Here is a 22,572-nt window from a genome sequence, read left to right as displayed (position 1 = left end):
ACCATACTTAATAATTTCCACTTCTCAGTGTTTATCCTGGAGATACACTAATTTGTGTGTATCTGTAACAGTCAAAAGATTCAAACAACCTAAATGTCCACAAAGGAGAGTACTGTTAAATAAACTGTGTCCATACAATGGGACATGACACACCTGTTAGAGACTGTGGCAGGTGGACATAAACTGAAGTACAACTACTGCCAAGACACAGTCAGTGAAAAAAGCACCATTATGTAAAAAAGGGGGAGGGAGGAGAATATACATTACATTTGCGTGTATATGTACAAATTGTCACTAAAAGGATACACAAGAAACTGCTGTTTACTGCTTGCCCATTTGTAGTTGAGTTTTTTCCAAATATACGTGTTACTTAAAAAAACTAAGTAAAAAATAATAAGAGTGAGGACATTGTCAAGAAAGTGAAAAGCAAACAGAATAGGAGAAAATATTTGCAAATCATATTATCTGATAAGGATCTAGTATCCAGAATATCTAAGGAACTCACAAAACTCAACAACAAAAAACAACCCCATTGACAAATGAACAAAGGACTTGAACAGGCATTTCTCCAAAGAAGATATACAAATGGCCAACAAACACATGAAAAGATGCTCAACATCATTAGTCATGACAGAATTGCAAATGAAAACCACAATAAGATACCACTTCACACCTGTTAGGATGGCTGTAATTAAAAAAAAAGCCAAATAACAAGGCCAGGATGTGGAGAAATCGGAACCCTCATACGTCACTGATGGGAATGTAAAATGGTGCAGCAGCTGAGGAAAACTTTGACAGTTCCTCACAAAGTTAAACATTTGAATCACCATATGACACAACAATTCCACTCCTAGGTATATTCCCAAAAGTGAAAACAGGGACTCAAACACACACTTGTACGTGAATGTTCACAGCAGCACTATTCACAATAGCCAATAAGTGGAAATAATCCAAATGTCTATCAATGGATGAGCAGATAAACTGGTATATATGTGTACGCTGGAATATTCTTCAGCCATAAAAAGAATGAAGTACTGACAAATGCTACCAGGTGGAAGAACCTCAAAAACATCATGCTAAGTGAAAGGCAGACACAAAAGGTCACATATTGTATGATTCCATTTATATGAAATGTCCAGAAGAGGTAAATCTGTAGAAACAGAAAGCAGATTGGTGGTTGCCAGGGGCTGGAGGGAGCGGGAAATGGAGAGTCACACTTGAATGGGTACAGGGTTTTATTTTGGAGTGATGGAGATGTTTTGGAACTAGATACAGGTGGTGGTAGCACAACGTTGTGAATGCACTAAAGGCCACTGAATTGGTCACTTTAAAACGGCCAGTTTTGTTAGATGAACTGCATCTCAGCTGAAAACAAAAACAGAATTCAAACTGGAAATGCCCTTTCCTCTTCACTTGCTAGGCCCTCATTAGAATTCCAAGCCCCAGTGTGGTCAATGTGCTTGAGAGAGACGTGGAGAAACTAGAATGCACAGTGGGAGAAAGGGTAACACTGATGAAGGCAGTGCTTTTCTGGGCTTTTGCCTTAAAAACCAGCTGAAGGAAGGAGATTTAGAGGAGAAATGAGCAGTTCTGTTCTGGACCTGTGTTCCACAGTCTGAGTGGAGATGACAAGGATACGAGTCTGGAACTCAGGGATAAAACTGTATAACAGTGTTAGAATTATGTCCTTGGCTGTGTGTCTTAGAGCTTCTTGAGGACAGGGCCTTCTCAGGCCCGGAAGTGAGTATCTGTGAAATGACAAGTGGCAGCAAAGGTGTGGTTGAAGAGAAGGTAAGCATGCTGTGCTTTTATTGAGGTCCAGGCACCTGATCATGGCTTGCAAGGAGGGTGACCGTAGGTCTGATTTGCTCAGCATAATCCTAGTTTGCACCTGCTGTCCCCATGTAATTTATAATGTCACCCTTTCACTCTCAGCATTGTCTCAGTTTGTACAGTAAATTACGTTTATTGAGGTCCAAGCACCTGATCATGGCTTGCAAGGAGGGTGACCGTAGGTCCCGATTTGCTCAGCATAATCCTAGTTTGCACCTGCTGTCCCCATGTAATTTATAATGTCACCCTTTCACTCTCAGCATTGTCTCAGTTTGTACAGTAAATTATGTGGCCACTCTTTGCAGAAGAAAAGAATGAATGAAATACATGTAATTCCTTCAATACAACGGCAAGTGTAAGAAAGTGTAAGAAGGCTACGAGACACATCATGGCAATTTTAAAAAAGCACTTTAGAATAAATGTAACTGTTTATTTTCAGGGATTGACTCAATAGTATAGGAGAGTCTCATTCTTACGCTTCCATCAAATAGCAGATTAACCGCATCCCCTCCTCTTTCCTTCCCTTTTATGATATGCTCAGAGAATTTCAGAATTACAAGGGGACCTGAAAAGTTATCTTTTCTTGTTGTTCTTCCCATGCAAACATGCATTTTATGACATTGAGACAGCACGTCACATGTCTCCCATTGGTTATCTCAATTGGGCAGTAACATCTCCAAATCTTCAAATAAACACTGTTCAACCTTACTGAAAAAAGAAATCTTGTGCTAAAAATTAGGAATACAGTAAAATTAAGTAACTGAAGGTATGTTCTTGTTGCTTGAATTAGTTTTCCATTGCTATGCAACACAAGCTTGTGATATAGTCTAACATAACTTTTGCTCATTTAACAAAATAAACCTAAGTCCAAGAAAATATAACTTAACACTACTACCAAAAACCTAAATACAGAGATCCCATCCCCAAAAAAGAGACTTACAGAGTTTTGAAAAGCATGTTTATGTGACTGCACATAAATGTTTGTGTAAAAAGGGCATTATGACAGTTGATACCACAAAGATTACAGTAAGAAAAAGCACTTTATGACAATATTTCACAAATTCACAAGGATCACTTTAATATACAAAGCAACTGCTACCATTCTGAACACAAAGCAGCTAATATGTACATAGTGTTAATAAAATGCATTATAACTCAGTACATTTTTTCTCTTTACACAGATAAAGCACAAAAAGATTTAGGTAAAAAAATTAAAACAGGGATGTTTCTAGAATGTAGGGAATTTCCCTCATTATAGTTATTTATTTAGTATTCAACTCCAATAGTAACATCAGAGTTAAAAAATCAATACCCTGTTTTGTGCTGATAGTTTTGGGGGGAGGTATTCTTTACCCCAATCCTCAAGGAAAAATCAAAAAAACAAACACCTTTCTCTCTAGAAACTTCCCTGATTATTTTGTTTCTAAAAAGTTTCAAGTGATACATCTAGGTTAGAAATAATTCCTTTTTTAGGTGGGGACGACAACTGACATGTGGACAAACCAGTCAGGGACAACTTTACATGGAAAACTGCTAAGTAGCACTCTTTGCCATCCCTAATAAATCTATACTCAAGAAAAATGTTGACAAATTATTTCCCACTTGTAATATAAATAATTTTATTACATACACAAATTGGAGTGGCACCTGGATAAAAATACGTCTATAAAGCATTTACCAATTCAATTTTAAAAACATAAGAAAATAAAACCTCCCAAACACAACAACAGATCATCCCACTTGGCCAGCTAACAGGAGATCTCCATCCGCAGGGATTCTCTTCCTCCCTACCAGTTTTAAACTATTTCAGATCTACTCTCACATCTCTGAGATTCCTCAGAAAGAAGCTTGGAAATGCCATACTTCCAAAGGCAAGTATTAAATAATGCCTGTACAAAGTAGGTAAAATCTGAATTTCCTACTGTTTGACCCCTTTCAAAGACATTTCCTGAAGATTATTCATTTTCCTTTTACTTGCTGGTGAGATTAATTCAAACGTTTCATGCTATACCCAGCCAGAACCTGCGCCCACAGAACTAGAATGCAGACAGGCCAATACTTTCTCTCTGTGCTGAACAACTCTGCCTGTTTATAATATCAACTTGCTTCACAGGCTTTGTTCTATTTTTTTTCTATTTTTATTTTTTTAAAAAATAAATTTCAAGCTAAAACACCTGAAATATAATCCCTCCATTCAAACAGTATCTGGTCCCTCTTAAAGTCTGTCTGCCCCCCGAGGACACATACAAAGCCTTAAGCTACATTCACTAATCAACAAGAACTTATCATAAGCAGATGAGACAGATGGAACTTCAGCACCCTGTTTGATTATGTGAAATTCTTCCATACTGACTCAGCTTCATGATATGTCCACCCTCAGGGATCAGTGCCTCTCCCAGCCATTGCTAGAGTCGAGGAAACCAGTTCCTAGTACATACAGTGACTGTGCAGTCAACTCAAAAGGTCAACATGTCAATGTAAAAGTATTCAAGATGTATGTCAGCCACCCGACAAAAAGTTCTAGTTGTGCTTTGTACAACTCAGGGAGCAATTTATCCCACAAATCTTTACCTACAGGCTTACGAAGCACACTGCAACCTCCCCTCCTCACCCGAAAGCAGTCAAATCTAGGCATTATTTCTTTGATGTAACAAAGCCAATTTACAGTGAAAAAAATTTAGTCAAATGATTACATGTGGTCTCCATGATGACAATAATTAATTGCCTTGAAAAAATCTTTTACTGTTCTGGACAAATTATATCTTGGTATCCTACAGACAGTATTAATATTAGGGTGAGGATAAAGTCACATTTAAAATTGGAAATAAATATTTATTCACTTGAGTTGCTTTTCCTTCTGTCTTTATCCATGATGAAAAAGAGGAAGATAGGGTTTGAACCCATCTTTTAATCAGCCGGGCTAGTCAAATCTAATTTCCTGGTATTTTTCTTTTACAGCTATATATAAGGCTAGCCTTTAGGTGCTAAAATATTTTAATCAATGAATAGCTTCCATAAAAAAGTCACACGATTTGAAGAAAGGGGAAAGACATAAAAAGTCAGTTGACAATTAATTAATGAGGGAATTTCTCAAGTTGCTAATACCCACACCGGGTCATTTTTAAAAGTGCAAGTTACACCAAACATTTACAAAGACTATAATGTAAATATAATCCAAATAAATATACAACTTTTGTATTAGGTCAATGGGAAACAACATACCAACAGTTTTCAGGGTTACAAAAGCAACAAATAAAGCCTCTTGAAAATAACCGAAAAGATGTATAACCACTAGTTCTAAAACCCACTTTAATTCAAAATCTTAACGTTAAGATATTAGCCTTACTTAATCCTGCAAAATGAAGCAGCCTTTTTGATCTTCAAAATAAAGAGACCAATGTGTGCTAATAGCTGACTGTAGTTGATCAGAGAATTAAAAACGTTAAAAATGAAAACAATCTAGATTGAAGTCACTTCAAGTAAGTAGAAGCATCCTGGTTTAAACAAACTTGTTTCTTCCTAAGCCTTTCTTTGTATGATTCCACATGTCACCCCAAATAGTCAAAAGGATAGTAGGGATTAGGCCTGAGAGACAGAGATGACCTTCAGCCAGAGGACTCTGATTGGACAGCCTGCCGACTGGCATCGTGCTTTCAGATATGAGCACTGCTGCAGACAACCTCAAAACACATTTCCCGACTCAAATGAAAACACCAAAATTCCTCCCCCAGGATGATTTCTGAAAAGTCAGTGGTACGTTTTAGAAGTTATCTTCAAAATGTTCTTACCACTGTTAATAGCTGCCAGAGACAAAGCATAAAAACCAAATATTTTTTTGGGGGGGTAGCTTTCAAGTGACTAGTAACATTTAAAAGTATCAAGCCAAAGAAAACTAACAATAAAAAAAGGTAAAATACTTGGAAGAAAATTAGAAGATAAAAATCAATCATGAGTGCTGGAGTAATGCAGTCCAAGAAACTACCAAAAGGGATGCACTAGAACAAGCAAAAATGTAAAATTTCATCTGACCTCAATATACTATAATACTCAGCATTCCTGAATTAAAAGCTCTCAGAGCTTCAGATTATATACTGTATGTATATATATATATATGTACACATATATTATACAAATGCCATATCCCCCCCAAGAATATCTAAATGAACAGAGCACCTATGACAATATTATGGTTGCCAATATGGTACTTGAGTTTGAAAAAGAAGGAACTTTAAACTTAAAATTACACCTGATATCAATATTTTAATAATGTGAACACATTGGATCTAGCCCTTTCTAAACCACTTTTCAGTTAAACACTATCAAAGCTTGAAAACTTATAAGAGCAATATATCAAAAATAAACCCCTCCCACTTCATTTTTATTAGAGTTCATCTGTCCTATAGATAAAAGTGCCAAATGGCCCTATATTTGCAAAGTGAGCAATACCAAACTTTTTATTTCTAAGCAAATCAGTAGCATATGTACAGATTCCTATGTTGACATTTTCATTCCCTTTTGGCCAATAATGAAGAGAAAAAACATTTATAATGTGGCCACATATGTTCTTGGCTATAAGATTTTTTTTAAGTTATGTCTTTTTCTTAATAAAGATTCTCAAAGTTGCATGCTTAAAAACAAACACCTTTTTCCAATTCTCATTAAAAAAAAAGTCTGCACAAAAGATGCTTAATTTCTAACTGTATAAACTGAAATCTTCAAGTCTCTCCAAGGGTCTAAAACAGATTTAGCAACTGAATATGTTTCTTACCTCATCATTAAGTAACTGACTTCAAACCAGTGCAATCATCCTTAGGTACAAAGGACCCGGTCTTAGTAACTTATAAATCCAAACAGCTAATATGGATGTGACTGCCTTGATTTATCAGGGACTGCAGAGGACCACCAACTTCCTAACTGAATAGAAAGCCTCAACTTTTGAAAAATGTTCAATTTTAGAGAACACAACTTGCTAAATACTAGGCAATTTTCATTTATAAAGTGTATGATATTCAAAATGTTCAATTTTGACCATTTGACTCATTAAGAAAGAATTCTAGTTTGTGAACATATTTGTGATTTTGCTTGGTTTCTGTTAAACCAATTTTGGAAAATGACACATCTATGTTGGTATACAAATAATTTTTATGCTATACCTTTCTCCACTAGCTCAGCAGGATAAACATAAAACTTTACAGTTGTTTGAAAGCCTTCTTGAGAATCTGGTGAATTGTCCAAATATAAGACTACATCACTCAATTCTTAGAATGATGCTCCTTCATAAACTCTGTTCATCCTTGAAAAAAGACAATGGTTTGTTATAAACAAAAATAAACCATTTACAAATATTAATTAAAAATCTTCCTTTTCAAAATGAACCCAATAAATAATATGCATATTTGCATATTTTGTTAACACAATTAACAAACTTTTAAAAATAACCCATGACCAAATATAAAACATTAATTTTTCAGACTCTCTTTTAAACAGAATAACTTTGTCAAATAAGAAATTATATCCAACATTATGTCAGTCTCCAATTTTTTACATCCACCTTAGTCTTATTTTTCTTTTGAAGGGTAACTTTTAGATTTACCAGGCTTAGTGAGTAAAATGAGTAATTAATATTAAAAGGAGTACTGGAAAGAATGTATGATACATACAAATACAGACTGTTATAGTCAGGAGTCAAAACAGGTAGCTTATAGAACAACAAAGGCTACATAGCATATTGGAAAGCTAAAGCATAATTATCCTTTTTAGACAAAAACAACAAAAAAATGTTTTCCAAGAATGACAATCCAAACATTGTAGTACAGCAGTTATTCAAACATGTCTGAAAAAAATTATTTTCCTTGTGCACAGCTAATACTGTACTTTTTAGAACCATATCCTTACAATTTCTTTCATTAAAAAATTCACTAGAAATATTCTGTTAAAGTATGTATGTTAATATGGAAAAGATTTAAAATTAGTATTTTTCTACAACATATAACATTTTATAAACAATATGTCACTTTATTTATTTAAACTTGAAGGCCTTCTGTTGGTGGTATAATGTAAGTGCAAATGGGAACAGTTTAATTAGAAATATCCTTTTAAGTAAATGAGTGACAATATAAATATTTTTGAAGGCGATGAGAAAAACATTTATTTAAAAACCTTGTTATATAACTCAAGGGATTGGTTTACTAAGGAGCATCTTTTTACTAAGAACTTAGTACTAACTAAAACAAGCTTTGTACTTTTATTTACTTCCATTTAATTTAAAAATTCAAATACCATGCTTTTTCATTCAGTTGGTTACTTCTTTTAATGTACTGAAAAATGTGGAACACCTACAGAATTGAATTAAGAAGCAACAACCGCCCTGTAGAAGAGCTGTAGTCAACACAGAATGTTTTTAAGAACCAAGGACAAGTTTTCAGTATTGAAGAAGAGAATGTACATAGAAAACACTCCGAATTCATTCTTAATTTCTTCAACACCATACTAAAATTCCTTCCTGGAGGGTATGTCTCTTAACAATTTTCCATAATTCACAATGAAATGTGAAAACATGTCAATTTGGCAATCAAGCTCTTCATTGAATCTTACTTACTTTATGCATGCGGCCCACACATTACTTCAGCTCAAGAAGCTGGGGTAATTCTGTCCCTAAGGCAATCAAGGAGTCAGCACAAACCTTGAAATCGTTTAAAAAAAGATTTCCTTTTCCTCATTTCCCCCATCAATTTACAAGTAAACGAATTATTACTTTCTGAAGAGGGCGGGGGATGAAAAGCAGAAGTCTCTTCATGATTCCTGGTGCTGAAAATTTCTCGAGGGGAGAAGTGGAGGCAGGTGTTGGAACATTCACAGTTTAATGCAAAAGCACAAATGAATGAAATTCTGTAGTTGCTTTCAGGCAGTTTTGCGCATAGAAAAAAAGAAATGTTTAGAAAATAAAATGTTTATTTTGTCTTTCTGGTTGTGGCCAAGCCAGTTCTTTTTCCACCATAACAGGTGAAATTTAAATCCCAAATTAATCTGATTTGTGGCAGTAAAGGTCCTTAAGTGCTTTTAGCTCCTCAATCAGTGTCTTGTTTTGGTTTTCCAGAACTGCCACTCTGTTTTCTAAACATTTCACATATTCTTTCTTCTTTCTACGACATTCTCGTGCTGCTTCCCTACAAGCAAAAAAGGACAGGAAAAATTATGCAACATTTCTATATCATTTATTTTGGGTTAGACACAGTACTTTTTTTTAGAGAATTAGTTCAAAGCAACAAACATTTTAATATATTAAAGACTAGGCATTTGAAGAAATGACTTGGAAATTGCCTTATATAAAATTTTAATATACCATAGAAGGTTGATTTAAAAATAACAAATATGGGGGCTGGCCCAGTGGCATAGCAGTTATGTGCACGCACTCCACTTTGGCAGCCCGGGGTTCACAGGTTCGGATCCTGGGAGCGGACCTACGCACTGCTTATCAAGCATGCTGTGGCGGCGTCCCACATAAAGTAGAGGAAGATGGGCACGGATGTCAGCCCAGGGCCAGTCTTCCTCAGCAAAAAGAGGAGGATTGGCAAGAGATGTTAGCTCAGGGCTAATCTTCCTCAAAAAAACCCAAAACACAAAAAAACCCCAAATGTGAAAACCCCCAAACAACCAAAAGCACTGAACGAGCACTTAAAAATTACATCTATCCCTGTGTATTAAAATGCTCTGCATCATACCTATAAAACAGGAACTTCTATCAATATCAGTAACCAAGGCAATATTAAGACTAAATTTCAGTGTGAAAAACATCTTTTAAATAGAAAAATCTCAGAAACTCATCATTTCAGGGCATTAAAAAAAATCTAACACAACAGTCTTTTCAACAAATGATGTTGGGAAAACTGGATATCCATCCACATGCAAAAGAATGAAGTTGGACCTTTACCTAACACTGTATACAAAAATTAACTCAAAATGAATTAAAGACCAAAAAGTAAAACCTAAAAACTATAAAACGTCTAGAAGAAAATATAGGGGAAAAGCTTCAACACACTGAATTTGGCAGTGATTTCTTGGCTATGCCACCAAAAGCACAGGCAACCAAAGCAAAAATAAACAAATAGGACTACACCAAACTTATATCTGATACGGGTTAATATCCAGAATATATAAAGAACTCCTGCAACTCAACAACAAAATAACCTAATTAAAAAATGGTCAAGAACTTGAATAGACATTTCTCTAAAGAAGATGTATAAATGACCCAAAAGCATACAAAGAGATGCTCAATATCATTAATCATTAGAGAAATGCAAATCAAAATCAAAATGAGATACCACCTCATACCCACTGGGATGCCTCCTATTAAAAATAACAACCCCAAACCCCAAACAAACAGAAAATAACAAGTGTTGACAAGGATGTGAAGAAATTTGAGCCCTGGTGCACCGTTGGTGGGAATGTAAAATGGTGCAGCTGCTACAGAAAACACGATGGTGATTCCTCAAAAAATTAAAAATAGAATTACCATATGATCCAGCAATCCCACTCTTGGGTATATATCCAAAAGAATTTAGAGCAGGATCTCGAAGAGATGTAGCCAGCCCTGGTGGTCTAGTGGTTAAGATCTGGTGCTTTCACCACCTCGGCCCAAGCTCATTTCCCAGTCTGGGAATCACACCACCCACCTATTGGTTGTCATACTGTGGTGGCTACATGTTGCTGTGATGCTGAAAAGCTATGCCGCTGGTATTTCAAATACCAGCAGGGTCACCCATGGTGGACAGGTTTCAGTGGATCTTCCAGACTCAGACAGACTAGGAAGAAAAACTTGGGCACTCACTTCCGAAAAAATTGGCCATGGAAACCCTATGAATAGCAGCGCAGCATTGTCTGATACAGTACTGGAAGGTGACAGGATGGTGCAAAAAGACCAAACAGGGTTCTGCCCTGCTGTACAGAGGGTTGCTAGGAGATGGAATTGACTTAATAGCACTAACAACTTGAAGAGATATTTGCACACCCATGTTCACAACAGCACTGTTCACAACAGCCAAGAGGTGGAAGTAACCCAAATGCCTGTCAACAGATGAATAAATAAAAAAAGTGCTATATACATACAATGAAATACTACTTAGCCTTTAAAAAGAAGGAAATCTTGTCACATGCTATAACATGGATGAACCTTGAGGATACAGTGCTAAGTGAAATAAGCCAGGCATAAAAAGACAAATACGGTATGATTTCACTTATATGAAGTATCTAAATTAGTCACTCATAAAACAGAATGTAGAACGGTGACTGCCAAGGACGGGGGCAGGAGGAAGTGAGGGGAGTTGTTTATTTAACACAGTTTTAGTTTTGCAAGATGAAAAAGTTGTGAAGATCTATTGTACAACAATGTGAATATACTTAACACTACTGAACTATATACTTAAAAATGGTTAAGATGGTAAATTTTATATGTCTTTTACCAAAATTAAAAATAAATTATTAAAAAAATCTAACATTAAAAATAATAAAAAAATATCTTTTGGAGAGCTACTAAGTCTAAACTAGTAAACTCTTTTTTAGCTGTATGTAGATAAAAGCCATATCTTATTCTTTAATATCCCCTGTCAGTAGCGCAGGGATTGGCACAAGGTAAGTACTTAGTGTTGAATGAACATAAGAGTTGAAAGCAAAAAAGTTCCAAGTCTTTAAAAAATTTAAAAAAGCAGCAATTTACAATCCCTCATTTACAACAGTGGCAGTGTAGCACAGCAGTTAATAGTAGTATCTTCAGGGTCAGATTCTTAGGTTTAAGTGGTTCTACACTTTACCAAGTATGTGACCACAGGCAAATTACTTAACCTTCGTTTCCTGACAGTAAAAAAGGATAATATGATCTACCTCAAAAGTTTTATGAGGATTAAACGAGTTGACAGATGAAAAGCACATGAAATAGTGGGTGGCATTCTGTAAATGTTATATATGTGTTAGCTATTATTATTTCTAGATAACTCAAATGGTAGTACATTATAACTCCATTAAGGTCTTCATCCCCATATAGCCTATCAGTTCAGGAAAAAAAAAAGGAGCATTTTCTTCTAATGCAAGCTGAGTTTTGGAATTAAGAAAACCGCACCTAATGTTATATTATCCATGATAGAGAGATATGAAGAACACATGATCCACTGCATCACTCTACCACTGGAGAAAATTTTTTTGGAAATGGTTTGAAAAATGGCCCAACATTCCCATGAAGAGTGAACAAGACAAGCCAAGAATGCTACGAGGTCAAGAGAGATGGAAACGGTGACAGTACGATTGATTGAGAGATCAATCTGGATATTCTGTATGTGGTGGACTCTAACAATACAGAAAACATGTGGGATGTACATACACTTACAAATCTAATTTCAGCCAGGGCTGACTAATCTTGTTTCCTTTGCTTTCTCCTCTCCATCCTCTGAGAATTTCCAGTCCACAAGTGCCCATATGAATGCAATGTCTACATACAAGTTTCCAAAGTTAAACTAGTATGATCCTAAAGGTTAGTCTCCCAACTTTGTTCCACGAAAATCGGTATACTAGTGTTGTGAAAGATTAAAATATACACTTCTCAAAAGAGAAAAAAAAAGAAACAGTGGGCGAAGAAAATGAACACATTTTTTAAATGCAAGACCTTCTCAATCCTTTTGATATACTAATGTGAACTGACACTCTCTCCAAAGAGGAATTCTTTGCAGCATGTCCCAAACTGATTTTGACTATACAATACTTTTTTGGGAGAATAAATTTCAAGTAACACTGTCTTGCAGAATGATGCTCAAGGTAGGCACAGTTTAAAATAAGCCAATTTGGATACCAATTTAATACAGTATGATCAACCAGCAAGAGTTCTAGCTGAGGGTCAGGAGGTCTGGGTTCAGATCCTGGCTTCGACACTAACTAGTTGTGTTGCTTCCAGCAGGTCCCTTCCCATTCAAGGACTGTTTCCTCATCTGTTTATACAAAAAAACCCAACCAACCAAACAAAAAGGACTAATCAACATGTGTCAAACCAAGAGAGTTAGCTTTGTATTAAGGTGTATGCAAAACCAGGGAATAAACATGGCATGTCACTGAAAGCACGAATTTTAGTTGATGGGGCAGATGGGCGGCAAGCGTTTTCACAGTAAAATGAGCATTACTATATTTTGGAGTAGAATACAAAATTCAAATAAACTTTAAATAAATCTTTAGTTTGGCGAGTGCTTCTTAAAGCTCATCAAAAATTTCTAAGTATTTTTAAGAACAGAAGAGAATGAAAGGATTAGTCTGAGGACATCGTGTGAAGAATAAATGGACCTCTGATATCTCTTCCAGCACAGAAAGAGGATCTTATGATTCCAAGCATTCTTGTAAACAGATGGGCTATAAATTCTGAAAATTGATTTGACAGACATTTTTAGAAAAGAGTTCTGGGGCCAGCCCGGTGGCAGAAGCGGTTAAGTGCGCACGCTCCGCTGCAGCGGCCTGGGGTTCACCGGTTCGGATCCCAGGCGCACACCGATGCACTGCTTGTCAAGCCATGCTGTGGCGGCATCCCATATAAAGTAGAAGAAGATGGCCCCAGATGTTAGCTCAGGGCCAGTCTTCCTCAGAAAAAAGAGGAGGATTGGCAACAGATGTTAGCTCAGGGCTGATCTTCCTCACAAAAAAAAAAAAAAAAAGAGTTCTTTCACATAATGTGTTTCAACATCCTCCTCCTTCATTTACTGAACTAATTCTTTGCCTCAGTATAATTTTATTGTTTCACTTATTCTTTCCTTTTTCAGTATCTTCAATTCTTCTATACTACCTGTTTTCTCTTTTGCTTTTGAAGAAGTTTATGAATTGTATTGATTTTTTAACAACCAATTTTTAGTTTCAATGATTTTTTTCTATTGGTTTTCTCTTTTCAATTTCATTGATTTTAATTTGCTCTTTTTTTCTAGTTTGTTACCACGGAAGTTAGGTTGGCAAACTTTTTTAAAGGGCCAGATTGTAAATATTTCAGGCTTTGCAGACCATATAGCCTTTGTCACAACTACTCAACTCTGCTGTTGTAGGATGGAAGCAACCATGGGTAATACATAATGAAATGAGCCTGGCTGTGTTCCAATAAAACTTTATTTATAAAAACAGGCAGTGAGGTGCAGTTTGCCAGCCCCTGACACTGATGATTGATTTAAGACTTTCTTTGATTGAGCTCCATCTCACAAATGTTTGTAATATTTTAATTTGCATTCAGTTCAAAGTGTTTTTTTATTTCCCTTGAGACTTCCGTTTTGACCTACAGATTTAGAAATGTTTGATATTTATTTAATTTCCAAACAACTGGGGATTTTCCCAGATGTTTTATAGTCCAAGAACACTTTTTCTATTCTCTTAAATTAACAAGTGTCATATAAATGTCAAATAGGTGTAATTGGTTGATAATGTCATTCAGATCTTCTATGTCTTTATTTTCTGTCATCACTGAGAAGGGTGCTGAAGTCTTCAACTATAATTATGGATTTGTTCCTTTCTCCTTTTAGTTTCATCAGCTTTGGTCTCATGTATGTTGAAGCTCTGTTAGTAGCATACACATGTAGAATTACTATGTCTTCTTAGAGAACTGACCCCTTTATCATTATATAATATCCTTCTTTATCCCTGACAATGTTCCAGCTTCCTTTTGATTACTATTTGCATGGTATATTCTTCTCCATCCTTTCCCTTGTAACCCATCTATGTCTTTATATTTGAAGTGAGATTCTTGTAGATAGCATATTGTTTAGGTCTTGGTTTTTTATTCAGTTTTATGTCTTTTACCTGAGTTAGACCAAGGTTTGGCAAACTAAAGCTCATGGATCAAACCCACATAGCCTGTTTTTTTCAACTGATAAACGTCTAGCCAGACTAACCAAAAAAGTGACAGAGAGAAGCCACAAATTATCAATATCAGGAATGAAATCCCTATTAATCCCAGATATTAAAAGGATAGTTAAGTAAATACTATAAACAATTCTATGTCCATAAATTTGACAACTTAGCAAGAAATGGACCAAATCCTTAAAAACAGAAACTTCTAAAACTCAATGAAGAAATAGATAGTCCGAGTTATCTGGTATCTATTCAAGAAATTAAATTCATGGTTTAAAAAAAAACTTTCAAAAAAAAAGAAATCTCCAAGCCCAGATGGTTTTACTGGCAAATTCTACCAAATATTTAAGGAATAAATAATACTAATACAACCACTTCCAGAAAAAGAGAATACTTCCTAACTCATTTTATGAGGCCAACATTACCCTGATAACAAATCCAGACAGAAACATTACAAGAAAAGAAAACTAAAATCACCTATTAGTCATGAACATAGATGCGAAAATCCTCAACAAAGTATCAGCAAATCAAAGCCAGCAATATGTTAAAAATGATGAAACACCATGACCATGTGTGGGTCTATTCCAGGAATGCATGCATTAACACTGGAAAATCAATGTAATTCACCCTAATAACAGACTAAAACATATGATCACCTCAATAGAGTCAGAAAAGCAGCTGACAAAATTTAACAACCATTTATGATAAAAACTCCCAGAAAACTAGGAATAGAAGAAAGCTTCCTTAACCTACTTAAGAGCATTTACAAGGAATCTACAGCTATCATCATATTTATGGTCTCCCAAAGATGTCCATGTCCTAATCTCTGTAATCTGTGAATATGTTACCTGACATGGCAAATGGGAATTAAGATTGTTAATCAGCTGACTTAAAATAGGAAAGTTATCCTGGATTATCTGGGTGGGCTGAATATAATAATAATAAAAAAAAAAAGTGGAAGAGAGGAAGAAGATATGGCTACAGGAGGATGACACAGAGAAATGCAATATTGCTAACTATGAAGACAGAGAAAGGAAGCCATGACATGTCAAGGAATGTTGGGTAGCCACTAGAAGCCAGAAAGGACAAAGAAACAGATTCTTCCCTAGAACCTCCAGAAATGAACACAGCCCTGCTGACACCTTGATTTTAGCCCAACTTCGACCCATGGTGGCCTTCAATTCTAGAGAATTGTAAGATAATAAACTTGTGTTGTCTAAGCCACTAAGTTTGTGGCAATTAGCGAGAAGCAGCAAGAAAACTAATGTACTTCCTAAGATGGGGAAAAGAGCAAAGATGTCCTCTCTCATCACTCCTATTCAATATCTTATCAGAAGTCTCAAACTCTGCAATAATACAAGAAAAGAAAAGGCATACAGATTAGTCATGTGCCACATAATGACGTTTCAGTCAATGACAGACCACATATATGATGGTGGTCTCATAAAATTAGTGCCATAGAGCTTAGGTGTGTAGTAGTCTGTATCATCTACGTTTGTTTAAACACTCTATGATGTTCGCACAACGATGAAATCACCTAATGACACATTTCTCAGAATGTATCCTTGTTGTTAAGTGATGTATGACTGTAGAAAGGAAGAAATAAAACTGTGCATATTTGTAGATGACACGATTGTCTATGTAGAAAGTCCCAAAGAATCTACAAAAAAGGCTCCTAGAATAATAAGTAAATTTAGAATAGTTACATGATAAAAGGTTAATAAAGAAGTAAATTTTATTTCTATATACCAGCAATGAACAATCAAATATTTAAATTTAAAAAACATATATACCGTTTAAAACAGTCCCCCACTGTTACCAAGAAAATGAAAACCCAAAGCCCAGAAGTATTTAAGTATAAATCTAAGAAAATATGTGCAGGATTTATATGCTGTAAAATGGACAGGATATTGTGTTCAGAGAATGGAAGACTCAGTATTATTAAGATGTCAGTTCTCCTCAATCTGATCTATATACTCAACACAATCCTAAGCAGCAAACTTTCTCTTAGACATCAACTGATTTTAAAATTTATATAAAAATGAAAAGAAACCAGAATATTCAAAACAATTCTGTAAAAGAACAAAGTTGGAGGACTCACACTATTAAATTCAAAACTTAATATGAAGCTACAGTAATTAAGACTTCGGGTATTGGTGAAAGGACAGACATGCAGATCAATAGAACAAGCTAGACAGTCCAGAAACAGACGTACACAAATAGGGTCAAATAATTTTTGACAAAAGTGTAATGGCAGTTCAATAGAGAAAGAATAGTCTTTTTATAAATGGTGCTGTAACAAATGGATGTCCATATACAAAAAATGAACCCTGACACATCTCACACCTTATACAAAAGTTAACTCAAAAGGATCATAGACCTAAATGTAAAACATAAAATTGTAACACTTGATATAGAGCAACTAGAACCCTCACACATTGCTAGTGGGACTGCAAAATGGTTCAGCCACTTTGGAAAACAGTTTGGCAGCTTGTTATAAAGTTAAAAATATACTTACCTTTCCTCTTAGCCAGCCCACTCCTAGATATTTACTCTAGTGTATTGCAAGTCCATATAAAAACCAGTATGTAAGTGTTTACAATAACTTTATTCATAATCCTCCAAAAATGGAAACTAAGATGGGCGAATGGATAAATAAACCACAGTATACCCATAGAATGGAATACCAGGGATAAAACCAACTATGGATTCATACAACACTATCAATGAATCTTAAGTGCATTTTGCTAAGTGAAAGAAGCAAGATCCAAAAGGCTGCACACTATGTGATTCCACTTATATGAGATTCTGGAAAAGGCATAACTATAAGGACGGAAAACAGTTCAGTGGTTTCCAGGGGCTAGGGGCTGGGGTAGAGGCTGATTACCAAGAGGTATCACAAGGGATTCTTTTTAGGGTGGTAAAACTGTCCCGTGGCACCATGGTGGTAGAGACATGATACGATACATCTGTCAAAACCCATAGAACTACAGCACAGTTAGCTATAAAGGGTAAAGTTAACTATATGCAAATTTAAAAATAAAAAACAGGATGTTGGGGAATTCCAGAATTGAATGAAGGTGGTGACAAATCTAACCGGACTACAAATGTATGACATAACCTCATTAAAGAGAGTGGCGAAAAAAGGAGCAGACCTAAGTAACTCTGAAAACACTGCTTTCACTGGTACTTTAAGGCTAAAAACAAAAAGAACTGTACATAAATACTGTATTGTAATTGGTAAATCTGTTTCTCACAGGGGCATAAGTTAGCAATTCTGAAACTGTTTTATATGTATACTAGAGTTAAACAAATATGTAAATAAACTGTATTTAATGGAAAGCCAAGTTTCAGTCAGACAAATAAGTTACAATTAAGCCTGGAACCACAGGCTAACATAAACCCTGTGGTTCCAGATTAGGGTCAGAGAAGTTAGGATGAACTCATTTATTTTAGTAATATACAGACACCGAAATACAGATGTGTGCATACATGGGTTGGTATACACAAATGTATTTCCCAACTGTGTCCACGAACAAAGAGCACACCTAGTGCCCAGTTCTTGATTTCTAAATACCATTTTCCAATAAAAGGAACTAGGGCTCATTGAAGAAATGGCTGATTCCATGGCCAAGGCAGGGAAAACACGAGAAGCTGAGCCTGGAAAATCTCGTAGTGCCAGAAAGGAAGGACATGCTTAAAAAAAAAATGGGACATCAAGAGGACACAGAAACCAACTTGTCAGAGCTCCCAGTGGCCAAAACTGGATCACTCTGAACAACATAATAGATAGGTAATATTGGATTATAGCCCCGAAAATAAATATTCCTAAATCCATAAATAAATAGGGAAGAAGGGACAAATTTTCCTTATAGAAGAATTCCAGTTAACAATTGTAGAAGGAATGGGGGAAATAGAAAATCCTCATTGGAACAGCACAGTAATAATTATTACAGGAAAGATTCACCAGTGAATACTATAATTAGTGGGCAAAACTTCAAAGAGAAATACACCAATTACTAGGTGCTTTTCACTTAAGACCACAAATTCGTCGATACTCCCCTTTCCAGGAGGTGGAGTTTAATTCTCCTACCTTTCAATGTGGGCTGGATTTAGTGACTCACTTCTATATAAAAAGAAAATAATGGTAATTCTACAGTGGAGACACCTGGACACATTTTAACCAAGTGACCAAAGTTAACATCACCAGTAATGAGTCATGCTGGTAAGTGCTCCTTGATATGATGTGACGAGAAGGGCATACCACACTTCTGTGGTATTCTTCCCCAAAATCCATCACTTCAGTCTAATCCTAAGAAAACACGAGACAAACCCAAACTGAAGGATATTCTAAAAGAAACAAGACTACTACTTTTAAAAGGCCATGAATGACAAGTAAAGAGCAACTGTCAGATTGGAGATGACGGAGACATGACGACTAAATGCAATGTGGTACCCTGGACTGGATTCTGGAAGAGAAAAGGGATGTACATAAGTGAAATAACTGAGGAAATCTGAATAAAAAGTATATACAATGTTAATTATTACACATAGTATACTATAGTATGGTCTTAGTTTCGATAAATGTAGCCTGGTTATGTAGTATGTTAAAATGAGAGGAAGCTGGATAAATAGTATCAGGAACTATGTACTATTTTTACAACTCTTCTGTAGTCTAAAATTATTTCAAAATAAGAAGTTAAAAACTACATATTAAAAATGTATTATTTGGGGCCGGCCTGGTGGTGCAAGCGGTTAAGTGCGCTCGCTCCGATGCGGCAGCCCGGGGTTCACCAGTTCGGATCCCGAGCGTGCACCGACGCACCGCTTGTCAGGCCATGCTGTGGCAGGCGTCCCATATAAAGTGGAGGAAGATGGGCATGGATGTTAGGCCAGGGCCAGTCTTCCTCAGCAAAAAGAGGAGGACTGGCAGATGTTAGCTCAGGGCCGATCTTCCTCACAAAAAGAAGAAAAAAAGTATTATTTATCTTTGCACATATATATTAAGGAAAAAAAATTATACTCCAGAATGTTAACACTTTGGGCAGTGCAATTAGCAATGATTAAATTTCTAGCTTATGTTTTCTAGTGTGCTTATAATGAGCACGTTTTACTTGTGTAAGAAAAATAAATAAAAATGGGATTGTAATATACATACTCTCTTTGGTAACCTGCTTTTTTCCACTGTGAGCATCTTCCCATCTCAATAAAAACACACCTATCTTCATTCTTAACGGTTGGTTGCATACAGCTGAATGGATCATACACACTTTAATTGTTTGGAATTTTTCAACTTTTACTCATTTCTAATTCATTCTCTAGGAATCTGCCCATTCATATCCTTAACTCATTCGTCTTCTGACTTTATTTGTTAAAATGTTTCTAGTTTATTTGCTTGGCTACTTAATCTTTTTCTTGGCTAAACAGAGGTTTTATATTTTTATATGGTCAAACCTATTTAAACTTTTCCTTTATTACGTCTGCCTTTAAGAAATCTATTAAAATACATCTGCAAATCTAAAATTATAAGACAAGGGTGGTGAGTTGTACTACTTTCATAATTTTTCACTCTTCCTTCCCTGTGCAAAGAGCACACATTCCCAGTCCACTGACACTGGGCTGGCCATGCCTGTGCTTCGGCCAGTGGTACATGAGTGCACACGACACACGCCGAGATTAAGCAGATGCTTCACAAAGCATCGCCCCGTCCCTTTGCTACAAGAATGACATGCCTCAAAGAGGGGCTCCTCCTTTGGCTGGGAAAATATAGAGGAGAGCCACAGCAGCTGACTTATAGCTGCCAAAATAACCTAAGTGAGGAAGAAATTTTTGTTGTTCTAAGACACTGAGATTTTGTGATTTTTTTGTTACTGCGGCAACACAAATTAGTAACACCACCACCTATACTTTCTTTTACAATGTTTACCAGTTATCTTCATTTTTGAGTAAACAGTAATTTAGATGGTGCCGAATTTTGAGATCACAACTTCTCATCAAACTATAGTTTAAGATAGGCTGTGTTTGGGGTGCATAGGGGACATTCATCCTAGTGAATATATTCAGGAGAGTGGTTCTCTAAATTTTCCACAAAAGTACATATAGTGGTAGAGGAAACTAAATATGGGGATTCTGAGGGCATAACCCAATGCAACCACTGCTGGTGTGAATTTCTTTTAAATCTCTTATTTTAAAAATGTTTATTCCTCTAAAATTTTTGAGCAAAATAAACATTCAAGGAAAGCATTCCATGTTAACCTCTCGGTGTTACACATCTCCAGCACACTGCTGTGCCCTCCAGTTTGAGGGGTAGAGCAGGGGATGGCTGCACACTGGAGTCTGAGAAGTAGCAGGTACACAGGCTTTGGGCCAGATCCAGGCTCAAATCTCAGCTCTACCAATTTCTTAAAGTGTATGACCTTTGGCACGATATTTAACTTCTCTCTGAACCAAATCTCCCCTGTAAAGTGAAGATAAGCTTCTACCTCATTGTAGGAAGCATAAAATAACATATGCAAAGCAGCTATTTACAGTGTCCAGCACATAGTGGGCCCTCAGTAAACAGTACCTCAGGGGAAAGTCAAGGCCAGAATATACAGAATTAGGAGGGACCAGCACACAGGTGATGCCTGGAACATATGGGTGTGGATGGAGGTCCCAAGGGAGAATTTGCAAAGTAGGCAGAAACTAGGGGAGTAAGCCAAAGAAGAAGAGTTTAGGAGAATGAGCAGTCAAAAGTGTCAAATACTGCATAAAGGTAAAAGGAAATGAAAAGAGAATACCGGATTTACCAAGTGAGAGGGAATCTGTACCTTTTTATAATAAGACGTAAGAATGGCATGGTGGTCCCAGAAGCCAGATTCTAGTGAATGGAAGTTGGCAAAGGAGAAGCAGCAGTAATCTGGGAGTAAAGTGAAAAGGGAACTACAGCAGAGTCAATGAGAAGTCTCCTTACAGTGAAGCGAAATCCAAGCCCAAGTATTTTATTCAACTCGGGTAGCTTCCCTGAAGATCTCAGGCAACAAAGGTTGTTAGGAACTGCAGCTATGTGCCCTGTCCCTCAAGCTGGTGTGTACGTTTTACGTGTTTGTGCATGCGTCTCAGGCGGATCATAAATCAAATGAATAGAGAAAAAAGACAATTTGGTCTGCTAGTCAAATTAACGAGTTTTCACAAATGGGCAGCTCTTTGGGCTGGCCTCTACAACAGAGCAGACAGGCAGCCACAGTGCTGCCTCTCCAACCACTACATTGACACTGCCTCTTAGTCTTTTCTGTTCCACAGAGCCAAACTACATAGACATAATCTGAAATCCTTCTGTTGTTTTTATAATCAAGAGGATTTAGTTTCTTTAGTAAGTGCTGTTGTCTTAAATTTTATAACCTAGCCTTTACTTGAGACTTCTTAATCAGACTTGCTTCTAATTTTACAAAGGGTTAAACGTTTCCTTACAAATATTTTTAAACTGAAAAGATTTTAGTTCAATTTGTATTTTAAAATACATTTAAATATGAATGTAGCTTTTACGCTTCTGTTTATTATTATTATTATTTTTGCATGTGTGAGGAAGATTGGCCCTGAGCTAACATCTGTGCCCATCTTCCTCCATTTTTTTTATATGTGGGATGCCGCCACAGCATGGCTTGATGAGCGGTGTGTAGGTCCACGCCTGGGATCCGAACCCGAGAACCCCCGGGTGCCAGAGTGGAGCGTGTAAACTTAACCACTACACAACTAGGCTGGCCCACTTCTGTTTATTATTATAACTTAAATACTTGAAGAAAATCACAGATTGATGAAGCACAAATAAAAGTCCTTCAGCTTCTTTCCAATTCTTTTCCTAATATCCCAGAAAAACCTCTGCCATTTCTTATAACTTAGATGTAA

The 22,572-nt window shown here is 36.2% G+C and overlaps 1 protein-coding gene across 7 annotated transcripts in view; it reads right to left on the bottom strand.

The window, feature by feature from the left end:
- Positions 1-5,532: 5,532 nt before the first annotated feature.
- Positions 5,533-22,572, bottom strand: part of CREB1 (cAMP responsive element binding protein 1) — a 62,086-nt gene continuing 45,046 nt past the window's right edge. For 6 of the 7 annotated variants that reach the window (XM_058549703.1, XM_058549702.1, XM_058549705.1 and 3 more), the window contains one exon: positions 7,133-8,999. In XM_058549703.1, coding sequence (XP_058405686.1) covers positions 8,855-8,999 — 145 coding nt within the window. In that variant the 3' untranslated portion in view covers positions 7,133-8,854. The other variant, XR_009221460.1, reaches the window with a different exon arrangement.

This window comes from Diceros bicornis, chromosome 10, assembly GCF_020826845.1.
Source record: "Diceros bicornis minor isolate mBicDic1 chromosome 10, mDicBic1.mat.cur, whole genome shotgun sequence".
NCBI classification, from domain to species: Eukaryota; Metazoa; Chordata; class Mammalia; order Perissodactyla; family Rhinocerotidae; genus Diceros; species Diceros bicornis.
Note: the sequence above shows the minus strand (reverse complement) of the source record. Positions and strands in the feature narration are given on the sequence as shown.